This window comes from Ambystoma mexicanum, chromosome 7p (genome assembly GCF_040938575.1).
Source record: "Ambystoma mexicanum isolate Mex_15411 chromosome 7p, UKY_AmexF1_1, whole genome shotgun sequence".
Taxonomy (NCBI): domain Eukaryota; kingdom Metazoa; phylum Chordata; class Amphibia; order Caudata; family Ambystomatidae; genus Ambystoma; species Ambystoma mexicanum.
The window spans coordinates 816,619,007-816,644,521 of NC_090939.1; the positions used below are offsets into that span (position 1 = coordinate 816,619,007).

General features: G+C 43.6%; 1 protein-coding gene across 14 annotated transcripts in view; it reads right to left on the reverse strand.

The window, feature by feature from the left end:
- ADGRG2 (adhesion G protein-coupled receptor G2) overlaps positions 1-25,515 on the reverse strand; it is an 835,692-nt gene that overhangs the window by 220,716 nt on the left and 589,461 nt on the right. For all 14 annotated transcript variants that reach the window (XM_069636971.1, XM_069636968.1, XM_069636965.1 and 11 more), the window contains 2 exons: positions 18,384-18,576; positions 18,009-18,165 (listed from right to left, as the gene is read on the reverse strand). In XM_069636971.1, coding sequence (XP_069493072.1) covers positions 18,009-18,165; positions 18,384-18,576 — 350 coding nt within the window. The remainder of the gene's footprint in view (positions 1-18,008; positions 18,166-18,383; positions 18,577-25,515) is intronic.

A 25,515-nucleotide genomic window follows, 5' to 3' on the forward strand; every position in this document is an offset into this window, starting at 1 on the left:
TTTTTAAAGAAGGCCTAATAAACCCCTCCCACTCTGGTACTGTGGAGTAATCATCTAATGATTCCCTTGACTATCAAAACACACGTGTCAACACCTGACTTACAAAAGACAAACAAACCCCTCTAGGGGAAGCCTGGAAAATTCTAAACCTGCATGGATTTGGTAATCCTATGAAAGAGTCCACACCCAACCCGATCGATTAAGAATTCCTACTACCTGAACATTTTTAAACACTCAAAAACGGGATAACCAAAGCCCTATACAAACTCTCCCAAAAAAGCACAGGGCTCCCTAAAATAAAAATAAAAAGAATTCAGCAAGATGATTCAGACCCCACCTATGAACACCAAAAAAATAAATCAAACTCTCTGAAAAACAGACGAAACACTACACCACATCCCACAAGACAACATTGCCTACCAAAGACACATCTGCCACTCCTAACCAGAAATCCTTAAAGAAAATAAATATTTTTGCGAACTAATCAATAATGCTCCTTCATCCAGCAAAAGAACTTATGAATTTATTAAGATAAGAAACCCTGCTTCCAGCACATTCCTTCACTCACCCTAAAACTATGTAAAGATAACACCAACCATTTTAGCAGCAAACTACTAAACTTAGAGCAAGCCATCAATGCTGTAATAAGGAACAGAAATGTAAGCAATATTCGAACCCCAGTCAACGCCTTGCAGCCTACAACCCCATCAATTAACAGCTTTAACCCCAATAGCCAAACTCTACTTCAAAAACGTAGCATTAAAGCTGATTCTCCGATTAAACCTTAGTCCCCAACATCTACAAAGAGATCCTTAACAAGCAAACACCAACTGTCTGTTTCACAAATGAATGAACTGCTCTCTCAAAACAGGAAATGTACCAAAGGCTTTCAAAAGCACTTAAAAAAATAAAAATAAAAAAAAACAGCTGGAAATGCAGAAGACCCCTCCAACTTTTGTCCTATCTCAAACATACCTTATACCAGGGGTCTGCAACCTTTGGCTCGCCAGATGTTTTGGACTACAATTCTTATCAACCCTAGCCAGCACATTTGACAGTGAGGTATCACGGGAGTCGTCTCAAACATCTGGAGAGCCAAAGGTTGCACACCTATACCTTACACAGACAGAATTCTAGAGAGTTATCTATTCACTGATATCGTGGAGCATGTAGAGTGTAGTAACTTACTAGATCACTCAATTTGGTTTAAGACCTATGAGAGACACAATCAGTACTAGTTACCATTTGGGAAGATCTCAAAATCACAGCGGAGGACATCGCCTTGGCACTAGTACTCCTCGACATCTCAGCAGGCTTTGACACTGCTAACCAGTGTACACTAGTTAGAAGGATAGAATATATTTATTTATTTAATGCATTTATATAACGCATAAATCCTGTGGGCACCAAATCCCTGTCACCCAACAAAAGACACTATTAAAACATAAGAAACCACCGGACTTCTTTACACAAACTACCATGGAGATCTTTCCTAATGGACAGAAAATAAATCACATGGCTCCCCCTTTCAGTTCAAACCCACAACCATTACCTGTGGCGCTTCCTAGGGATAAAGACTCTAGCAGATCATTTTCAACCTCTATACGACCCCATTGATGAAGATCATAAACTCTTATGGGCTCAGCTGTAATCAGATTACACAAAAATCATATAAAAAAATGACTAAATTCCAGCACCACCCTTAGCATTTTCCATACACGGATAAGCGAATTGATGATGGCTAACTAAATAAAACTCATCCCAGGCATAATGCAAATAATGATAGTCTCACTGCATGCCACACCTGAAACGCCTCTACCATGGTCTTTGAAAACGGGTAACTACCCTAAACCATCTAAAACGATCAAGAACCTAGGCTTATTAATGTACAACAGAGTCATGCTGGAACCCCAAGTCAACACAATGGTCGAAAAGTGCTTCTTCCATTTGTGCTCTATCCAACAGATCATGCCCTTCCACTCCTTTGCACACATTGGCTGTCATCTCCCTGATTCCTTCAAAAATGAACTATGCAAACCGCATTTACCTATGTATGCCAGACTAATTCACACAAAAACATCTGTGGCTCCAAAACACAGCGGCAAGACTACTAAAAACAGGAGGGAACACTTAACACTGGCTCTTAGAACACTCCTCTGGCTACCAATCATAAAAAGGAACCAGTTCAAGGTCCTCTACATATCCCACAGAGCACTTGAAGGTCAAGGAGTGGCATTCCTCCGAATAAAATCCCTCTCTACCAACCAATCAGAGATACAAGATCAAAAAAACAGAGGATTGTGCAGATAAAGATACAGAGCATCCTCCCTTTTTCACTATTGTGGTCAAAAACTGGAAATCTTCACCCCACCGCATGGCCTTAAATTTAGGGACAGTCTACAAATATGGCACTTCAGTGATTGACAGACAAAAAGTTTAACCTACACCCATCTAGCAGCTGCAATGACACTCAATTGTTCAACTTTCATGCACAGACACAACGTAAGGGAACGCCATAATAGGTCTCAATTGTCTGCCTAGAACACAATATGCAACACTCAGCAACCTACAATGACTAGAAGACATCACATCAAAACACTGCCAAAACCATGAGAGAATGCCTATCCTGCCACCCAGAATAGCTAAACCCCAACACAGGAAATCTTTACACATCAATCACTAAAGCCAAAAGCCTCTCACCATAACGTAATGACAGCAAGACCCATAATTTGATAACACTGTAGGAACTCAAGTGTAATCCCTACCTTTTGATTAACCCTCAATGTTTCTCCTCAGTCACCACACAGAAATGAAAATCAGCCACCCGCATGCAGCTTTACAAATAACAACATGTCTCCAAATATTGAACATCACAATCTTACACATCTAACTACAACCAATATACTCAGCCGATAGTTACACATTCCTACGGTATAGGACATGAGGTCGCTCTCTGGAAACAAAGCCTTCAAAGCCTCAGACGTCTCACCTAGCAAGATTTACAAGCATGCAGAGCTAAAGGAACTTTGGATCTCTAACCTCAATACAAAGCAATGCAATCTTGCCTTTCATATCGCCTCCCAAATAAACAATTCCACTGACTCGCTTCCAGATCCGCCAGAGCACATGAATACCATGAAAATGTCTGATGCGCAGTACAGTTAATAACATACCATAACATGGGGAAATCCACCCATCAGGCCTTCGACATTTGTAAAAGGGTGAGGTTTATTAAACATACCTCGGTGGGGGCTGGACAGTAAGCTGGATACAGCCATTTTACTTTTATTGCATGGCTATTAACTGAAGGTCTCCCACCTGAAACTATACAGTATTGCTGGCAATCATATGGCTTGATTTGGTCTATATACCCTTGTACATATTCATGCGAAGCATCCAATGTTAACAGTGACCTAAAAGTCATAATGAAAATGTGTTCTATCGTGTTAATGCTGGTAAATATTAAGATCAGCACTGGTATGTCTTTTGCAACCAACTGCCCTGTGTTTCATGTTGGTTCTCAATGCCTTTTCACTGCATTATCACGCATGAAAAAGAAGTTTAATGAACTGTGCAGTGAACGCTGTTTCTTTCAACTATTTTGAAGAGCTTCTGAAATGTCTCCCTTGAAAACTAGGCAAGTGGGTCCTGTGAAACCATGCATTGTGGCACTGTGATCAGCGGCAGCACTAAAGTAACTTGCGGGCCACGTAAAAATAAACTGGCATGAACAGTATGTGTATGCTCAGGCAGTGTTCTTTCTAGCACATTAGAGACACAGGATGTGAAGGGAAGAAGCAACTGATGTAGATGGATCTACCTGACTATCAGTCCCTTTGCATGTATTGTCTTTCCAATTATTTCATTCGAAGAAGTAAGATCTGTCTGTGAAATCCACTTATTATGAGCCCGACGTTGTACGTTTCCTTTTCTTCTTTGGGAGAGCATATATTATATGTTTGTTACAGGCTTTAAGAAATGTTTTGTCTCAACAGAATGATAGTACTTTGGCCAGGGCTTGCAAACATTGTTGGGACAAGCTTTGTGATATCCCTTGGCACAACAGCTTGAAAGGGCGGCCAATGCTGATAAATATTGTTTTGCCAGTCTATGTTATTCTTTGCCCACAAGCAGCATTACAGGGAGGGCAGGGCTGGCATCTACTATTGTGACAGGCCTCATGATATTCTTTGGGTTCTAGCAGCATAATGTGTTTTACAGTGCCAATGCTTGTTGGTATTTTCTGTGCCAGGGCCTCATGGTTTTCTTTGGCCACAAATAGCATGAACATGTTTTCCTAAAATGTTTCTGTGTACTGTTGGCGACCTGGCATCTATTTATGTGTCCCCTCACACAGAACTGATTGTAAACTCTGACTTTCAAACCAAATTTGTACATTTCCCGAGAGACCTCACTGAATAGCCTTGAGTTGGTTCAGGCTCTTGAATGTGCTTGTGCTGGTTCAGGAAAGCATTTATACACCACCACATTAAAAATTCTCCAGCCATCTCTGAATCTGTTTAATGTACGAGGGGATGGAAATAGCCCATTTTCTCACAGACCAGTTTCTTCGAGGCCCATTTGGTTGTAAATATTTTACCACATCTTAGCGCACAATATAGATGGGGGGCTGGGTGTAGCTCTTTATAAAGGTGGAGGATATCAGGGGGAATGTGGAGGGGGACTGCGTGGTGTCCCCCCAGCATTATTTGCAGTAAAATGTGGTAAATGAAAATATGACCAAATGGGCCTCGAGCAAATTGCTGCGAGGAAACATCCTAGATCCAGGGAAACCTGTTGCTCTGCTGCCCATGATGTGACTGTTCCATTTGTGAGTTGGAATATTGGGGCACTGCTGTCCATGTGGTGTCGTTTCTGTGAGTATGAGATAATCTTACAGAACTACTTACAATGCTGTTCTTTTTCTCAATGGGAGAAGCTTGCCAAGCTGCTTGCAGCACATACTATATCATCCCCGTGAGAAGAAAACCTACACTGCTGTAGCCTGTGCTGTGGCAAAAATACTTTTAGCATTCGGCAGCCAAAATCCTTGCACCAGTCCCTGAATGTATGCAAGATCTCACATTTTATATGAGCTAAAACTTGATTGCTAAACAAAACCAGTAAATGTTGCAAGCTATCTTAAGTACAGTTCTACTGCAGATCATGTGTCTACATGCTGTTTACCTGAAACCCCTCCAATGTAACTATACAATCTTCTCCAAAGGGAGTCTTAAAATGGCTCACTTGTGTCAAAAATGTATGTGATCTAGTCACAAGTAAATCTCTAGTTAAGTATTCAGAGAAGTCATTTCAGAATATCTAAGTCCATTGCCAAGGTGAAGTGGACACAGAAAAATATCTTCAATTGAAAATAACATATGACCCAATTCTACTGCAAAGCTTTATAGCTAATTGGGCTCCTCCAATCATTCCCAATTCCAGTCAACTTTAGAAATCTGGAGTTTCAAGGATGTGCTAATTGAGTCCATGGAGAAATGCAGCACTTACAATAGCTGTGCCCATCAGAATTTCCACTTGTGTCAGTTTATCTGGCAACCTGATTCGTGAAATAAGATACTTGGCCATCTTGACGCGATCCAAAAATCAAGGCAGATTGGTCACTTGTTAAGCATTCTTACATGAGCATGCCTTTATTTTGTGGGTTTAAAACCCGGAAAAGCCCACCCTGCTCTCATCCTTCTGAGGTTGATAAATTGAGTAGCATTAAAATGGGTTATAATAGCAGATATCATTACATAGAATAAAAGTGGAGGACTCAAGCATGACTTGCTATAAGAAACCTGACATACCTCCTTCAAGATGCACAGATCATATCAACTAAATATGTGCTTATCCTTACTGTGAGGGAATTCATGGTTTACACCATAACTTGTGGGACGGAACAAGATAATGGGCCTCATTATGTGTGCGGCGTCTGGAAACAAGGGTGCCGGTAAGCTCACTGGCACCCTTCATTCCGGATCGCAACACTACGAGTTTGCCTGCCGGGACCATTGCGCCTGACTGGTCTGACCCTGCAGGACTGCAGCAGCCCCAGTAGGCAGACTCATCACAGAAGCATCTGCACTGTTAACAACGGTGCAGATGCATCTGTGAACCCATCCATGGGAATAGGGACTACAATTTTCTGACTCCCAGCTTCCCGGTCCGCTGGGTGCAGGTAAAATGTTACAAGTCCGGTGGCAAACACCGGAAGCACCGGCAGGGTTACTGCCAGACTCGTAATGAGGCCCAATGTTTTCAGAATAGGATAATAAAATCAGGATAAAGTATAGCAGGTATTGCAGTCTGGCTGGTTTAGGTGTGGTGAAGTAGGAATGAAATCTCTCTGAAGTGCTGATACTCCATCCTGAAGTTCAGTTGTCATAAATCAAGGGATTTATATTCCCTTGATTTGCGTTCTTTTTTGTAAGCTTGCCCACATATCGAGCAATGGAAGCATCCTTAGACTACATTTATCTTCATATGATTTTGATCTATTGGAGTAATCACCTTTCACCAGACCACTCCAGCCTCTTTTATAACATCACAATCAAATTTGTATTTTAGTATTGTAGTGTACATAGGTTTCAGTAGACCACCCCTTATTCCTTAAATTGATAGTTTCCACCATAACAGCTGTCTATCAAACTGGCTAAAGGCAGCTGACAAATCCATGCAAGCTGTAGGTGACCCATGCTTTGACCAGGCCTTCCTTTGGAGTAACTTTAATATAAATCCATGCAATGATATTCCATGCCCCTTGTTAAATCCAAGTTGGTGTTTGAAGAGCCTTCCCACCTTTAACATCCATTGCTCCAGGTCATCATGGTGTAATTCTAGGGGGGACAAGGGTGTTTGTCCCCACCCTCAACTTTCTTGGCACACCATTTTATCCCCCTCATTCGAGTCCTTCCCTTTAGATGTGATGCCCCCCCCCCAACATTTTCAGCAAAGTTACACCACTGCAATTCACCCACTAGCACTGAAGCCAATATCTTGCTACTACTGTCAAGCAGGCCGAACGTCCTATAGTTATTTTTATTGCACCTGTTGCCCTTCTTGAAGATATGAACTATTTAGCATTTATGCCATGCTGGCGGGGGAGTACACATTTGGCAACAATATCATTAAATAATTGGGTCAAAATGTCAGCCCAAAAATCAGGATTCCCTTTAAGTATCAAATTTGATAGACATCTGGGCCAGCTGCTCTTGAGGATTTCGATTTCCTACATTTTTTCCCAATTATGGAGTTGCTACCAATTAATTATTTTTTCATTCCCCACTTTAGTAATTTCACGGCCATACAAAATTCCAATAATGATTCACCAATTGTGGTTCTGAGGTAAGATTTATTAAAAAATGCATACATTTTCCTCCCAGACTATTCAAGCATTTTTAAAATCACCTAGCTTCTTTTAGCTAATAAGAGTCCACATAAATTGGCTACCATGTAACAAAGAAAATGTCTTATTCTCTAGCCAATTTATATACTTTTGATTGACTTCACCTTTTAGTAAGATATATTGGGTCTCATCACGAGTTGGCCAGTAACGCCGGCGCTAATAGCCCTACCGCCAAACCCCCCGGCGCCATTAGCGCCGGATCACGGGTTTGGCGGAAGGGTTATTGTCCATTCCCCATTGGGCCCATTCAGGAATTCCTCATTCCCCATTGGGCCCAATTGGGAAAATTCACGCTATTACCACCGGCAGATTTCCCGCCGGTGGTAATTGCGCCGAAAATCAGCAATTTTGCCGCGGATTTCCCCCCAGCTCACAGCTGGGGGGAAATCCGCCAAAGCCATGATCTGGCAGACCCTTAAATGCGGCGGTAATAGCACTACCGCTGCATTTAAGGGTTACTGCCAGACTCGTGATGAGGTCCATTGTGTGAGAATCAGATGAGGACGTATGGTTAAACTTCTAATAGCCGTGCAATGTTCTTGCTTCTTCAGAGTTATCGCCTTATCATATGAATGTGAGTGACTACCCACTCCAGCAATCAGCCCCGCACTGGGAGGCGAACATGGCCGGTAACAACTCTCCAGCCGGACTCTAGGCAGGCCAGAGTGAAGTGAGGACCCTGATGAGGTCTGTGGGCTGTTACAGGCCATGTCCACCCCCAAAAAGGGGGTGACAGCCATTAGCACCCAAGGGTTTATCCGGGGTGCAGATGGTTTCATTTCTTTGTACGCATGTATTGTGCACACCCAATCTCCTGGAAAAATAAAATAAAAAGATGGCCACCACCATAGGAAAAGAAAATTAGTCCCTTTTTCATTTCCATGGTGGTAGCCGCGGGAGCAAGGAGCACCGGGACTGGTGTAACAAAGCTCCGGTCCAGCCGGTATGTGGGGAGGAAACGAGGGGGGGGATGGGGAAAGGGTATGGTATGTTTTTGGGGTGGAGGGAGGGAGGGATGGGAATATGGGGAGGCAACAGGGAGAGGCTCCCTGTTGCCTCTCCACAACCAAGATGACATCACCCGAGAAAGGGCTTCCTGGGTGGCTGGAACTAGTGGGTGGTACACAGTGTGTGCTCGCTCGATGTTCCAGCCACCTGATTGGCAGAGCAACCTTTCCCCAGGTGTGAATGCAGTAAACATCTTTGATACACTTGTTTCAAAAGATCACTATTCTTAAAAGGACTAAACCGGTAAAACTGTTGGGCATGCCAAATATTTATTCTGCCCTGGAATCCGATTAAATGTACTTGTGTTAAAAGATGACATATGACAATCGATCTGTAAAGCCATTTTTCTTCAACTGTGCAAGATGCAGATCCTAATTTAATTAACATATATTGGAGTGGAACCACACAGTAAAGCAGGCCCAATCACTGAGCAATGTGTTGGAATACTCCTTAGCTCTTCACAATCACAATGACTGAGTATTGCAGAGCACTCAAATATAAAAACGATAGACTAGCAACTTTCTCCTTTCCAAGTTGGTTGATTTTCTCTACCATCCTTAATCTTACTGCTCAACTTGCTTATATGCCATGCAGTCAAATATTCGGCCCAACGATAGCCTGCAGGATTTGATTAGTTTCTCCAAGTGTCTGCTATACCAGACAAAACTATTTCCCTTCGAAAATCAAAAGAACCCACCTCAATGATGTCTGAATCGAAAGAATTAAAATCCTTCAAGAACACATTTCCCAACTCCTTCATAATCGTCTTTTCAGTGGTTCTCTCATGGTGCCAGTAAATATTCACAAGTAAAAGATCTCTCATTTTGACATCAAACTCCAAGTTTAAGTTTACTGCAGGTACACTCCCAGAACCTAGGACCCATATATACGTTTTGGCTCCTAAGACATTATCAACAGCAGTTAATAAACCTCCGGATGGACACCCCCAGAGGACTTTAGATACTTCATTTAAAAAGAAGGAATATTGATCTAGTTATGGATTTTCAAGATCAACACCTCTCTTTATTTGCAATTACATAAAATCTGAAATAATGTTCCTTTTTTTTAAACTGCAGTGGCCAGTTTTTTAAAACTGGTCACTCCAGTAAATAGGATGCAAGCCCCTGGGGATAAACTTGACCTTTGCAAGCGAACCTGGTAACCATGATCGTTCCTTTTCTTCATTGTTTCCAGTAATTTCCAATAAATGATATATGATATTTTATTTGTGTCGCGCTGCAACACAAGTGTTTCAGAGCGTGACGAAGCAAGGAAGGGGAACAAGAGGACAAAACAACTATCTTACTAGGCCCAGTGACATTGAGAACATGCAAGTGCAGGGTAGAGGGAAGGGGGAAGTGCTGAGCAATGGATAAAAACAACTGGTAGTGCAGCCAGCAAGGTGGCAAATGCAAGGTTTAAAGCGCAGATAATGGGTGTCTGATAGTGCAGGTAAGGGGACTGTAGTGTTACAGATACAGACCCAAGTGCAAGGGTTGCCAGGAGGCAGTGCAGGTGTGTGGCTGGGTGGGCAGGGACCTGGACCCGAAATCAGAGGGTTACCAAGTGCACGGTGCCAAAGCAGACAGATCAGCAGGGGAGAGAAAGAGCGAAGGCAGAAGCAAAGAGCAAGGTATTGAGGTGCTTCCGGAAACAAAGATGGTTCACCTCAAGTTTAAGAGTGGCAGGGAGGCTGTTCCTGACGGAGGCCCCAGCCGAGGAAAGAGATCTACCCCAACTCGTTGCTTGGAGAAGCAAAGAGCTCGACTGCGAAGGTATTGAGGGAGAGTTTGGACCCAAGCCCCAGAAAAATGCAAAGGGTCTTGAATTTACTCCTTGTGGCCACTGGTAGCCAATGCAGAGATTTCAGGGCTGGAGAGATACGATCCCAGGGCTTAAGGCCAAGTAAAAGTCACGCAGTCCTGTTAGGGATGAGAGGGCTGAGAGTAGAAGCAGGCATATTTAGAAAGAGGCTGTTGCAGTAGTCCAGCCTAGAGAGAACCAGAGCTCTAGAGACAGTATGCTTCTGGGGGGGGAAGGAGAGAAAAGGAAGGATACCTCTGAGGAGGTGCAGTTGGTAGTTTGACTTCTTAAAGACGTCAGAGATGTGAGGAGAAAAGGAGAGCGTGGAGTCGAAGATGTCCCTGAGGTTCTTAGCCTCACAGGTGGCAGCAGGAAGAGGGCCAAGGGTGGTCAGCTAAAGAGTGACAGGAAAGGAGGGTGCAGGTGTGCTGACGAGGAGAATCTTACGAGAATCACTGCGTACAGTGAACTTTAATCTTTTAACATAGACCCCATCAATATTACAGTTCATAGCAAATCTGTAACGGAAGTCCTTTGGCACACCTTAGTAGCAATGCTCTCAGCCACTCAATTTAACACATCATAACCAATTATAACAAGGCTTCCATCTCAGCTAAAATCATGTTAAATATAGGTTTCGACTGAACGGTTGTACGTTATTACAACAAAGTAAATTATTTTGTGGTAATTTACTTTGTTGCAATCACTTTGATTTATTTTGTTTCAGGGGTCCCCCATTCCCCCTTCACTACTACCCCTACCCTAAAGGCCCAAAACCTCCCATTTTACCCCTTAACCCTCCACTACATGTACCATATTCGAAGTAATTGGAAGTGTTTGCAACAAAGTCAATTACCACGAAGTAATTGACTTCATTGAAATAATGAGACCGACTTAACATGTAGAATCACTAGCTGGGTTGTATTTTTTTTTTCAACTTGTTCATTGTCATTATATTCCCACACATTTAGAGAAGGTATCCTTGCAACAAAGGAGAAAAATAAAGAACGATTTTAAGATTGCATTGTCCAAATCCTGAAAAGAGGTTTTCCACAGATAAGATGTCCCTTAAGGAGGTCATTGTCCAGATTAACTACTTTTTATTAAACATCATCATTATTTTATATTCCCACAGTGAAGATGAAATTTGATTTTGGAGATGTTGAACACGATGATCAACAATGGGGGAAACACGATTTGTCAAAATAATAGGCTGTCTGCAATTATCTTGACTTGATTATGGCCTGGTACTGTCCATACAATTCCTCAAGAGCAGGGCTATCGCCAGATTCCAAAACTGCTTTCTCTAAATAATCAAACATTGTCATAGGCAATTGATTATCTGAGGAGGATTCCTGGCAACTAATATGATTTCCCAAAACCACGTAAAGCAGCATTCCATTATACGTTCCCGAAGGCTTGCTCTTTATATTTTTCCATTTATAATGCATTTATTTTTACCTTTTCCTTTCTTCCCTTTCACTGGAGCATTTCTTTTTTGCTTTACTTGGCCTACCATAGTTGAATTAGATTCAATATTCAAGGAACATAAGCATTTCCTTGAAGTCCTACATTTATTCATATCTAGGCGTTTTAATTATTTTGGTGCAAGGTCTTTAACTCCCCCACTGTAGATGGTACAGGCGCTTTTGGATCATCTGCCCCTTTACCAGGCAGAGGCACGCTGTGTATTACGGCTTGAATCACCAGAGTGGTGCAACATGTTAATCACAGAAACAGAGGTTCCTTTATCTGGCTCAGGTTGCTGCCATACATCAGTATCTTTCAATTTGCTTGGAGATAGAACCAAATTCCTCCAATTTGGGTCCTTCATATTAAAACTCTTGTCAATCTTTGTTGTTAATTTACAGATTGTTTTCTGAAGCTCTAAATGAGTTTTAACTTCCAAAGTTATGTTAACATATAACATGACTAGAATTTGTAGAACCAGGTTTAATGCAGTAAGGGACTCGGAGAGCCCAAGGTGCTAAAATGGCCAGGCTCTGAAGGATCATTGATGAGGCTCACAATTTAACCAGATTTCAGTACTGCTTTGGAAGCATTGCTAGGTATCAGATCCTTTATACTGGGCATAGGTGAATGAGGACTTGTGCTAGACAAGGCTGAGATGCAAAATAGGCCCTGTAAATCTGGCGACTGCTCCAATGGTATGCTCGCCATCTGCACAGCTTCGCTCTCTAAGCTACTACATAAGTGCAGAAAAGAAAGCTGCATTTCGGATATATTGCTTATAGATTAACAAAATGGATGTTCCTCTGATGGCTTCCTTAACTTAGATATATTCTTCCAGTGGCAGTAGACCTCGGAAACCTTTGACAGCAGGGGGCGACATGCAGCTCTGGTTTCAAGGATCCTTGGAGCTGTCAGCATTGGTACAAATATCCTGCATCTTGTCCCATGACCTCAGTTACTCGTTTTGTCTCTGTGCTCAACCGCATTGGGGAATCACGAATTATATGAGGTGCCTTGCAGCATTTAAGGAGAGGGCAATGGATGAGAGCTCCCTGATTGAGGGGTAGACTTGGAGCGTGATGTGAAATCTGTGGGAGGAACATCCATCAGGAAAAACATTACTTGAGCCAAGTAATTTGTTCTTCTAATGGATTATTTGCTCCCAAGGATTCCACATTTTAGATAGACTCTGATAGCAGTATCATGAAGCATGATGAGGGAGGAGCAAAATCTGTTGGTGTCAGATAAGTATGTGCTGCAGGACACCTCTACCAAAGCGGGTGTCCTGGCCTGACAATGTATCCAGGCAGTAGTATTTAGCAAACGTGTGTACAGAAGCCCACGTTGCTGCCTTACAAAAGTCCTTAATAGGGACTCCCCTTTGGAGTGCTGACGTAGCATCCACTCCTCTGGTTGAATGTGCTCAATTGCCTTCAGGGAGGTCTTTTCCCCTCCTAGAATACCATTCAGAGACATAATACGATCAATCATGAAATGTCTGTTTTGTTACTCCTTTGCCAGTCTTTGGGGCGGTGTACCCCACAGAGAGCTGATCTTCTAGTTTGAAATTGATTGCTCTAGTGATGTAAAAGCTCAACGTCCCTTGCGGGTCTAGTCTATGTAGCCTCTCCTCCGCCTTAGAGAGATGAGGCAGTGGGTAAAAGCAGGGTCGGACTGGTCCATAAAAATGTCTCGGCCACCAATGAAAAAGTGGCCCACAGTTCTAAAGGGCAATTCATTCCTTTTGTGACCCTGTTTGAATAGTACCCAAGAGGTAGTGTTTTGGTAACATGTGATGCAAATTAAGAATATTTATTCAGCAACACTGGTCAAAACTATTAGCCACATAGTGAAGTAACTCGTCAAACTGGACCACATTGGCCAAAGTTTGTGGCCCACTTTGACCAAAGAAACTGCCCCACATCAGCATTTTTGGTTCGGCCATGGGCCTGTTGCCCTAGAGGCCAGTCCGAGCATGGGTAAAAGGCTGGTAAGCATTTTTATTTGTGTCAGGTGAAATTAGGCAGAAATGAAGGCCGTACCCTGAGCGTCACTATCCTTCATATTAATCATGAAGAGTGGCTTACAAGACAAGGCCTGAAGCTCGCTGACCTTACATGCTGATGAAACCATGCTGATGAAACCACCACGAGGAAGGCAGTCTTCCAGGAGAGGATAAGAGTGCATCAGCTCAAAGGATGGTACCATTAGAAACGTTAGCAGTATGTGTCAATCCTGCACCACAAAAAGAGTTGGGGAAAGATGTTTGTTAGTCCTTTCAGGAACTGCAGCTTATCTGCACTTAATTGAGTATTGCAGGCTCCTCTCCCCATATGCAGCCAACTAACAACCAAGTCTACTTGTGCAAATTGAGCAGTTGGCAGAGCTTGCCTAGCTTAATGAAAATCTCTGCCCTTACCACTTTGATCAAATGGCTGACATGACTAGTATAAGCAGTTTGGTGAAGTACCCAGGAACTGAAGAAAGAAAAGTCAAACTTTGGAGAGGTTCTCCTGAGGTAAACTGTGGGATCTGCTGAGGAGTTTAAATATTGGCACAGTAACGTATGGCCCATCAGGTCTTGTGTCCCATTTATAGGTTGATAGCTTTCATATTTAATTGTTCATATATTACCCATATGTTTAAACATTTCAGATTTAGTGTTGGTTTCTGATAGTTCACCAGAATAATATTGCTTATGAAATGACAAACGTATATGATGAAAGGGACAACAGTCCGTACTCTTGTCAGATTTGCCATCTATCACTCCTTCACTGGGGAGTCCTTCTGAGTGACATGTGGCGGGAGGAACCTGCTCTCTACACTTGTCACAGATCTCCAGTAGAAATTCGTGAAGCAGTTGCTTGCTGCAAGGTCCCCCCTTAGTCGTCAGGAGGAAATGCATGGTTCTCCTTTATGACAGATTGCAGGCATAGGAGGCCCTTAAATAGTGTTTCGGATACAATGAAAAAGCCCTTGTGGAAAGAAACCACAAAGCCCAACATCTAGTTAAGTCAAGTTGGAACAGTCTTACTTGTCGGATTGATCAGAATCATAATGGGATGGTAATATGACACTTATCTGGACCATTGGTCAACTGGACATGGGTACCTTAGAGCACTCATTTGTGACCATACATTTTGCAGAAGAGCAGGGTCTTTACATCTTTACGGAATTTAAAGAAGTCATTTTCTGCACATATTGTACAGTAGGAGAGTTGGGTGGTTGTTCCAAAGAGTGGAGCCCTAAGCATATAGAGTTGTTCCACAACATCTTTTGGACTTGGTTGGGTTGATGTGGATAAGGCTCATATTTGCTGATCCTAAGAACCTGTAGGTTTGTTATGGCTGTAGGACCCTTTAGAGCAAGCTGGGTGGGCCACCACTGCTGAGGTTTTTGTGCTCTAGGCACAGTGTCTTGTATTGAAATGTCTGTTTTCTCAATAGTACGTGCGAGGCCTTTAGAGCAATGGTAATATGGGCCCGATGTTAGGCCCAATACGAGATGGGGAGCCTGATTTTTAAATCTGAGGTTCATGCAGGGATCAGGAAGCCCGCCATGAATGGTATTGCAGTAGCTAGTGGAGACGTATATCACTAGAAGGACCATTTTTATCAGGGAGCTGGAAAAAAGGAAAAAGGCATACCCTTTGAGCTGGCAAAGATGGAACAAGTCATTCTTGAGGTCCACATTTGGTTATTGAAAGAGAGGTTGATGTAAAGGTTGCTGTCAGGTTATGAGATTTCAGGATTTGTGTTGGTGGCGGGGGTAGAGGGAGCCATTTTAATGGTAGAGTAGGGCGTAAATAGACGAAAGAGCAAGAGTTAAAGAGAATGAGACAGAGACCCAATGGAGAGAGTGCGAGATCCCGACAGAGTGCAAGGGCATCTTTGAGGAACTCCTTTCGGGAATATTGGTAGATGTGGACACAGTAGATCTCAGCTTAACGCAGCGGTATTCAAACTGTGGGGCGCGAGGTCAGCATGAAATTAAAAAAAAATATATAAATATATTTTTTTTAGATTGGAAGTAATGGTCAGGGGTGGCTCACGTGGTCGGGCTGAAGCATGAAACTGTCTCAGACAACAATGAAAAAGTGGCCCGCAGTTGTAAATGGATATTCATTCCTTTAGTCACAGACTGGGCCTCATTACAACTATGGCGGTACGGTATCGTACGAGTTGTGCTTGCGGGTGCCTGACAGCCCGCCAGGTCTGACCTGGCAGGCCATGTGGCACCCGTGAGCACAGCTCATCGGATGCACCGGCACCGTTATTACCTACGGGGCTCGAATGGGGATCTACCGGTACCGGCACTCGCAAAAAGGCAATTATCAGGTCCGCCTAACTCAGCATGACCGGGTAATTGCCCATTTGCGGGTGCCGGACCCGAATGCAACTCCGGGAGCAGCCGTGCTGGTTTTACTGGTACAGCTACCTCGAGGGTTGTAACAAGGCCCACTATTTCAATAGTACCTAAGGGGGTGCTTTGTGTTAAAATGTAAGTAAATTGTGATATACTCAGCAACAATGGTCAAAATTACTAACTGCAACGTTAAGTAACTCATCAAACTGGTCCACATTGGCCAAAATGGTGGCCCATTTTGACTTGCCCACACTAGCATTTTACATTTTTGGTACAGGCATTGCCCTATAGGCCAGTCCGAGCATGGTGGCTCATCCATAATGGCGAGGGGGCGCCCACCCAGCCTTAACGTGATGGCTGAGGTGTTAAAGAATTCAATGCATAGCATGTGAAGGCTGTTTGGCATCCACTGTGGAGTTGACTGCCCCTTTCCTTCGATATGATTGGGGGCACTCTGCTCTACTCACCCATCCCCAAATTCCTTATCCAAGTGTTTCATTAATATCTTTTGAAGATACTCGGTCACATGCAGTGAGAGAACTTACTTTTCGCATCTCAGATGAACAAAAAGGGAATATGCCAAGATTTAAAATCAATCAACTGGAGAAAACTCAAACAGCCAGTCATAAACCTTGTCATCTCAGGGCACTTTATACTTAGGTAATAGAGCCTCGCTTTTCAATACATCAGCGTGAAAAATGCATGATTGGCCTTTCAATCAAATCACCTAAGATTGTAGTTCTTCATAAGGGCTAGATTCCAGTCAACATCACAAGAAAGACTCAGAAGAGTAAAACACATTGAGAGTCCAACAGATGGATAAACTACATAGCTGAAGATATTCAGTTAGGGAGCGGTGCACTCTGCTATCTTAATTTAACAGCGAAGCAGTTTTTGCAATGTAGACATTATATTGTCTCTTCAATGAGAAAAATGTAAAACAATATTAGTAAACTGCGTTATTCCTTGAATGGTTGACATCAGAGAATAGTTTAAGTAATAGGTTAGAAATAAAAGATTTTACAATATCACTGATGTATCCATGCAAACCCTGCACTTTGAACTGTGATACGGCGCGTGCTGATGTTCACTGGAAAGCCATGGAAGCAGGCTTGCCTTACTCCAAAGACACTCCCCACAACCAAACAGCTCCTGCACTCCCACTTGAGAAGATCTTTCCTGTCCTCGTCCAAGTGAAAGAATGCTAGAAAGGGGGCAGGATATGAGGTGGATTGCAAGTGCGGCCATCTTATTTCCCCAATAAAGCTCTGCGGTACTTTTAGAGTGCAAAGTGTTTGAGCTGGTTGGAAGATGAAAGGCCTGGTCATCATGTTACCCAGGGGATGAGGGACTGCCACTGGTCTCTACTCTCTACTCTCACCAGTACATACAATTGAAAATGAACTAGAAGTGCAAGGACTGGGCAGCAAAGACCACAACCTGAAAAAAGCACATGGTCCATGACAGGATCGTATGAGTTGAGGGCCAGCCAGAATGGCGTATAAGACAAAGTATGGTTTCCACTTTCCATACCAGTTCTAGACAGCCATAGTAGTATCCGAGACACACTGTGGTTTCCAGTTCTCATACAAGTTATAGAAGTGGACCTAGTATTCCTTTCTACTGTCACTTCGCATGTACGGGCCATGTACCCAATCTACGCTAATACCATAGACCATACTTTTTCTGTTTCTCACTGATAAACATACAATTATTGCCTTTCAGGTTTCTTGGAATTACCTGACTGATTGGACCACAACACTCTGCACAGTACCACACTATTGGGAGTACGGCCTCATGTTCTGACCCGTATCACGTCACAACTACACGTCCACTTGAAATATGCTTGCTTCCACTGTAGTATTTTGACTCCTGAGGTATTTATATATGTGTATTATTTTAATGTGTTATTAAGTTCAAAAGGTTAAAGAACGAACAGCCACATTACCTGTAGGCCCATTGAGTTCTGGATTGCAAAGGATGTTTGGCTGAAGGCACTGGCATTGATTTTGGTCACTGCCAACGCCATAGATGGAGAGGTGAAATTTACAGACTCTGATGAAAAGTTCACCTTCAAGCCAATGGTGTCAACTACAGTAATGAGCCTGTGGAAAAATGTAAGAAAAATGCAAGAAAAAAATGAATGGTTTTTTTCACTGAAAACAATGTTTTGATTAAAACAAAAGAAAACAAGCGTTTCAGAAGAAATCCCCTCATTGGTTTTAGGAGACAATTTGCGCATGTTGGCTAGAAGGGTCTCTATTATTTTTAACATCAAGCAGTTTCACAAGCAATACTGAAACAATTTCACAGAATGACGTACCGCTTGGATACTGGGGCCAGGAGCACGGGCGACACGTTTAGAAAGTTGCTCACAACGCCAACGAGCATGCCAGCCATTTTCGCCTGTACATTTCCTGCCAAAATACTTTCCATGCGGGACACAATTCGATCAACAGTGGACGCATTCAGGTTGCTGGAATTCAGCAAGTCATTTAAATCGTCAAGGTTTTCGTCTATAGAAAAAGAAAAACATGCGCATTTTAGTAAAATGGGTACTGTCTCATACTTTGCCCTTCAAAACAGCTTTATGACCTTTACTGTCAGTGTGAGAAATGAAGGCCGGATTCAGCAAGAACATTAGAGTACAAACGGCAGTGTAAGTGGCAGAGAAGAGGCAGTGTTGGAGGCGAACTGCAGGATCACTGAATGTCCACTATCTGTGCTCTGTGAGGTCACCAGTCCCAACACCCATACCCTCACCATGTTTTAGTCTATCTATAGGAAGCCCGAGGCCAGCCGATTGCGTCCACACACATGCAGCTTTTGGGACAACTCACGACCTTCTTGTAAGCCCCCTACCATCCTTGGAGCGTCTCCCCACTCTCTTTGCGCTCTGAGGCTGCCCCGGGGTGGCATGTGGTATTGCATGAATCCCTTAATACACAAATAAAAACTACATTGCAGGAGCTCCTTTTTAGTTGTGGCTACTAGGTGGTGCAAAAGCGCCACCTTCAAGCTGAGACTACTGCATTGGACTATAGCTTGGAAGAAGATGGGCTATGAAGAGGGAAACACAGCAGTGGGCGTTTGGTTATTTATCCACACATCCATAGCCCTTAAATGCGGCAGTGACGCTATTACCAGTGCATTTAAGGGTTGCCCCAATCGGAATCTGGCGGAAAAATTGAGTTTTACCTCCAGTGGACTTTTCGGGCCGTTTTCGGTGCTATTAGTGTGTGCTATTTGCGCCGGCGCTAATAGCGCCACCCCAAACCCATTGGGTCCAGTAGTGAATGGAGATTTACAGCCTTACCACTATTTGCGATCCGGCACAAATTACACCAAACCGAGTAGCAGTAACGAAAATTGCATTGGGTGGTATCCTGGCAAAATTAGCTCCAGGGTACTGCCTGACACCAGATAAGGCATATTGCCTGCACATGGCCATGCTAATCCCTATGGCCATTCCCACCCACGTCCTTCCTCTCCCTGCCCAAAACGCATCCTCCTGGGATCTTTCTGATCTAGCTCTGTCAAGCAGTAACACACATTTGTGGTGTAAATTCCTGCCAGTGTTATTTTAAAGCAGTCTTCTGAGAGTTTATGGCTTAATTCGAGCTGTAAATGCGTTACCATTGCAATAAAATGTCTTAACCAAGTGTGCCTTCAGCCACTGCTTTATATGAAGTATGGGTGTCCACATCCTGTTGAAAACAGAAGCTACAGTTTTGGCTTGTGTACAATTATTAGATAGGAATTTCCCAGGTACTGCTATCATATGCCCAGACAGGTGCAGCTTGGCCAGTTAGCACCATTATGTCAGTGCCTGGTAAATGCCTATGCCATGTCTACTCAAAAGCTGAATTCTAGAGCCTGCTTTTTGCCGATGCTTGTTCTCACATGTGGCTGCCACACTTAAGACCATGTTAAATGACTAGTGCATTGCTCTGTTCTCAGGGATAAGATCATTTTAGCCTTTTAAGTAAGGGTACCTCCACCCATCAGAAACATGGATCCCAATGGCCTCCCCGATGCAATTCCTTCACTTGAGGAACAGAAATGTCCCCCTTCAAAAGAGCAAACCTTTCAGCAATCGAAAATGGGACAACATATATGGGTATATTCATTTCACCTATGTGTTCAATTCCAGACATTTGAGGCTTTACTGGAAACCTCTCATGGAAATTGGTAAAATAATTTCTTCTGGCCAGGATTACGTTACTTTCCTTATTTTAACAATGACATGTATATCAAGTAGTGCCAGTATCCAGGGTTTATACCTAAAATATACACACAAAAACGTTGACACGAGGGACAGAATGTTTTCTTTGATATTACCACATTCTTGATTACTCAATAGGAGAACTGAATTAATATGACCACATCTGATTTGCTTCTCATTCAATTATTCCGCAGCAATGGTAAAATATAGTTCAATGATACATTTTCTATACATGCAGCAAACATTTTGTTACATGTGTATGCCTCTCTATTTGTCTTGTAAAGCAAACGCTGAAGAGCTGAATTTCTTTCAGACTGTAAGGCAGCCTTTTGGTTGCATTGATGAGTGACACTAAGTGAGGTCCAAGAGAGATGGCATGAGAGAGAGTGATGCAGGTACAGGGCCATCTTAAGCACTTTTGGGACCTGGGGCATGGAGACCCTTGCAGGCCCCCTTCCACCAAACCAAAGGGATTGAGGGATCAGACTATCTGGTCACAACCCTGTAGAGGAGCAGCCGAATGCCCCTTTAGGAAGTCCCGCCCCCCTCCTACCTATATGTTGGAAGCCAGAAATCGTGCCATGCTTGAAACGATTCCACGGAGAGTCTGAGAAAAGGTTTCCACTAAGAAAACCCTATCTGGTGTATCCCAGTAGAGATGACAATCTCTTGGAAGAAATCCCCAAAGGAATATGAAGACGAAAGAAAGAGAAGTTGGTGATGTCACAAGAGATGAGCGTGACACACTGAGAAGAGTGGCTGAAGAAGAGGATGTAGAGACTTTATGGAATCTGATGAAGTAAAGAATCGAGTAAACTTTCATATGCAAAGTGAATATTGCATGTGTGAAGAGCACTGCAGAAAATGCAAGCCATTTAATAATTGTACAGATGCAGCAACGCAAGCAGGCTAAGTAATCTTAGAAGCTGGCTATATGTAGCGAATAGACTGCAGGCGGTGACACCATTATATAGAATCTGGACTTCGGTGTTACAATTTTAGTAAGCTTAAGCCCATGGAGAAGATTGCTGAAAGTTGTGTCGCAGCAAGAAAGCCGCTGGAATCAAGGGAGGACCCTTGAAAGGCAGAACGGCTGTCTGGCCTGATGTCAAAGACTGGAGCCACCAAGAACTGGTTATCTATCCTTGAAGAACACTGAACGCGAGAAGCTGAGTCATCCCTTGTTAATGTGCAAAGAAAGAACACTACGAGTGCCAATTTTTATTCATTTAATACAATTAAATACTAGAAAATAAGCTGAATTGTGGTCTCTTGTCATGTGGGCTATGGATGGAAATAGAAGTTGGGCATGTAGCTCTAGACTTAAGATAGCGTGTGCTCACACTTGCATATATTCCCAGGAGCAAGGATACTTTGTAAGGCCAAGTTCAAAAGGCAATCTCCATGACAGAAGGCATAGACGATGAGAGATGTTGGTCTTATTTGGTGGGGAGACAGAGTCAAAGTCCACCCACTGACACCTGGGGTACCAGCTTAAGGGGCTGCTAGTGAGCTGAATGTTCCGGAAGGGCACAAGTGTGCCACCCAATTGTAGAAGGCCATATAATGAAGAGCCTTATAGTTTGATAGTCAATGATGAGCTTTGTGTCAAATAACTGTTAAAGATTACTTGCACTAGGGGTGGGCATGAGTTGTCCACCTGACTGTAGAGACCCAATCACAACCCGTTCCTGTATAGAAAATATTCATTCGATGTTCCCCTTAAGCCAACCACAACTCCCCGTAGGTATTTCTTATTTGCCACGTAGTGAAACGTCACTTATGACAAGTATTGACTATATAAATGTAATTTTTTATGAAATGATCCATGTGAGATTAAGCTGTGCGATGTCCGTTGTAACTTCCCGTTTTAGGCAATTGATGTTAAACAGTAAACCGATTTTGCCTTCTTCCTGAGTTGGTTTGATTTGGTGGAAGAGTTACTCTGCATCCCATCTTCTTCACAATATGCTACTTATTTAAGGACCATATGTTCACCCCTCTTGCGATCACCACCCATAGCTTGATATGCAGGCTTGCAGCGATCAAAGTAAGCATGGCTAATCCCTTTATCCTACCCATCCTGTTCAACCGTCTCCGTGATAACCTGGGGATCACCGGTCAGGCCCTAGCTGACTTCTTTCCTCTCTGATCGACCCTCCCAGGTTCAACTTGGGTCCTTCCTCTCCTCTGTCTCTATCTCTACAAGTGGTGTTCCCCAAGGGTCTAACCTCTCTCCCTAGCTGTTCAACCATTACCTGGCACTTCTTGCCCACCGCATTGCTACGCTCTGCCCTAACTTCCAGTGCTATGTTGATGACACTCAGCTCATTTTCAGGCTATCCTCAGCCACCTCTTCTCCCTCTCTCATCTCTGACTGACTGTCCGCCATCCAGGAGTGGTGTGCCGCTAATGATCTCTGCCTCAATGCCAGTAAGACCGAGATTCTCCTAATGGGCACATCCGCACCCTCCTTTTCTGTCACTCTCTGGCCGGCCTCTCTTGGCCCTCTTCCTGCTCCCACCTGTAAGGCTAAAAACCTCAGGGTCATCTTCGACTCCACACTCTCCTTCTCTCCTCACATCTCTGACGTCTCTAAGAAGTCACACTACCAGCTGAACCTTCTCAGAGGTATTCTTCCTTTCCTCTCCTTCCCCCAGACGCTCACTGTCTCCAGAGCTCTGGTTCTCTCTAGGCTGGACTATTGCAACAGCCGCTTTCTAAATCTATCTACTTCTACTCTCCGCCCTCTGCAACTCATCCAGAACAGGACTGCGCGACTTGTCCTTGGCCTCAAGCCCAGGGATCGTATCTCTTCAGGACTGAAATTTCTGCACTGGCTCCCATTGGCTGATAGGATTAAGTTCAAAACCCTCTGCATTGTCCACAAGGCCTTCTGGGGCCTGGGGCCGCAATACCTTCAACTCTCTCTTCCTAAATATCTTCCTTTTTCTGAGCTCTTCGCTCATCCGCCTCCAATTCCCTCAGGGTCAGTCGCTTCTCCAAGCAACGAGTTGGTGGTAGATCTCTTTCTTCGGCTGGGGCCTTCCCCTGGAACTGCCTCCCTCCCTCCCTGAAACTTGAGGATAATCATCTCCGGTTCCGGAAGCACCTCAAGACCTTTCTCTTTGCTTCTGCTCTTTTTCCTCCTCTCTCCTGCTGACTTCCTGGCTGAAACTGAAACGGTTACCTGGCCACCCTCTAATCTCGGGCCCAGGTCCCCTACGCTGCCAGTCGCACACCTGCACTGCCTTCCTGGCAACTCCCGCACTTGGGAACTGTTCTGTATCCCTACAGTCCGACTACCAGCATTTGACCCTTGATGTCTGCACTTACCCTTGCACTTGCCACCTGCTGGCCGTACTTTTACTTATTGTTTATTTATTCTATTATCCCATGTACTGCACTGTCCCCAGTCCCCCTTCCCATGCACTTGCGCTATCTGAATGACACCTGGCCTAGTAGGATCGTTGTTTGTCTTCCCTCTGTTCCCCCTCTCTTGCCTCATCGCACCTTGAAACACTTGTGTATAGGTGTAATAAAACCAATTTCTGGATCCTCACCATATTGATGGTGTTTGTTTTTATAGCGACCGCTATCTGGTGCAGGTACATTGCTGATAATAGCACTTGATGTGCTACAAAACAAAGCTCATATTGATGCAGGTCATCAATCTCAGACATAGGAAAGGCTGAATTTGCTTGGTGGAACTTGGTTTGGTAATCTTGCATATGAACACAGATCTCTGCCATGAGTGGTTAACACACTGAGCTATCTTCTGAACCATCCCAGCAATCTAATGTATCAATACGCATTTCAACTTTTGCTACAGCACATGATCAATATTATTCCCACAGAAAGGTCAGAATGCTACAGGGGTGGTGCCATAGTGAATGCACAAACTATGCATACCACAGTGAACACAGACAGCATTACAGGATGAATCAATCAGAGCAGAATGCAACTGTCAATAACAGATAGGCAATCGGTTTGGCCTCAGCAGCATGCCATAACATATCCTGTGCACGCCATTTAGGTTCGGTGAACGGAACCCGACTTCTTTAGATCAGGCAGCCTTGAGGGCCCCCCCTCCAAAGTGGGGGCCCAAGGTAAGTGCCCCTTTTCCCCCTCCCTAAAAGACGTCTGTACAGGTACCATGGATGGTTCCAGTGAAGCAGAGAATGCTGGGGCAAAAAGGAATACCGATTACCATCCAAGTATACCACAGGGCAGAGGGAAACAGTTGGGCATGTGTAAGTAGCATATACTGTCACAGTGAATCATTTGCATGTTACTTGGGGTGGGGTAGATTGATTTGAGGAAGGCTGATAATTTGGGGTTCAGCAAAGTTGGGGACTCACTATGTTCATTTCCCGGGTGCAGCGGGCAAACAAGTCATGGACACTACGGGATGGGGAGGACACAGGAACATTTTAAGTTTTAACGTAGCACTACATTCCCTTAAGGATTCCCCTTTGACAACATTTGTGGTAGGATATTCCAAAGTGTGGTGCCATGAAGGGACGTCATGCCACCCCTGCTTTTACAAGCAATGTTTGGGTTTGAAAGCCCTTGTGCTTGTTCTTATATCATTTCATGGGCGGGGTGGTAGAGTGGTATTATCGTTTTGAGATACCCGGTGGATTTCGAAAGCTAACCTCTCTTTTGCTGTCGTCCAGTGATCCTCTGGTGACTGAATACCAGATAGCATTTTTTGAGGAAGAATTTTGGATCGCATCCAGTGTCTTGATTAGATATGATGGCAGAAAAGCATAGAGGGATTTCCCTTAGTAAAGGGGGGAGTTGAAATTGGGTGTTTATAAAGATGGTGATTTTGTTTTTGAAGTGCACCATATACCAGAGCAGTTTAATTTAGAGAAGTGCCAATTTGACCAAAACTCCCAAGTGACAGTTTATAGGCTTGTGCCAGCATCCCCAGGGCTGGCTTCCAACCGTCGATTTTATGGGGCCTGTCTCTCAGAAGAATGTCAGGGGCGGACAGAGGGAGTACACTTCAGTAAGATGGCGTCTGTGAACAAGTACAGAATCACCTTTAAAGATATGTCCAGTTTAAGGCTGTTCTGTACCATTAGTACTTCTTCCACATGGGTGAATGTATTGTGCTGCTGTGTAAAATGTAGGCATATCTATCTGCCATCTGCTTGCAACTGGAAATGTAGCTGGTGATAATAGACGATCGCCCTGCGGGATTTCATGTAACAGCTGAATA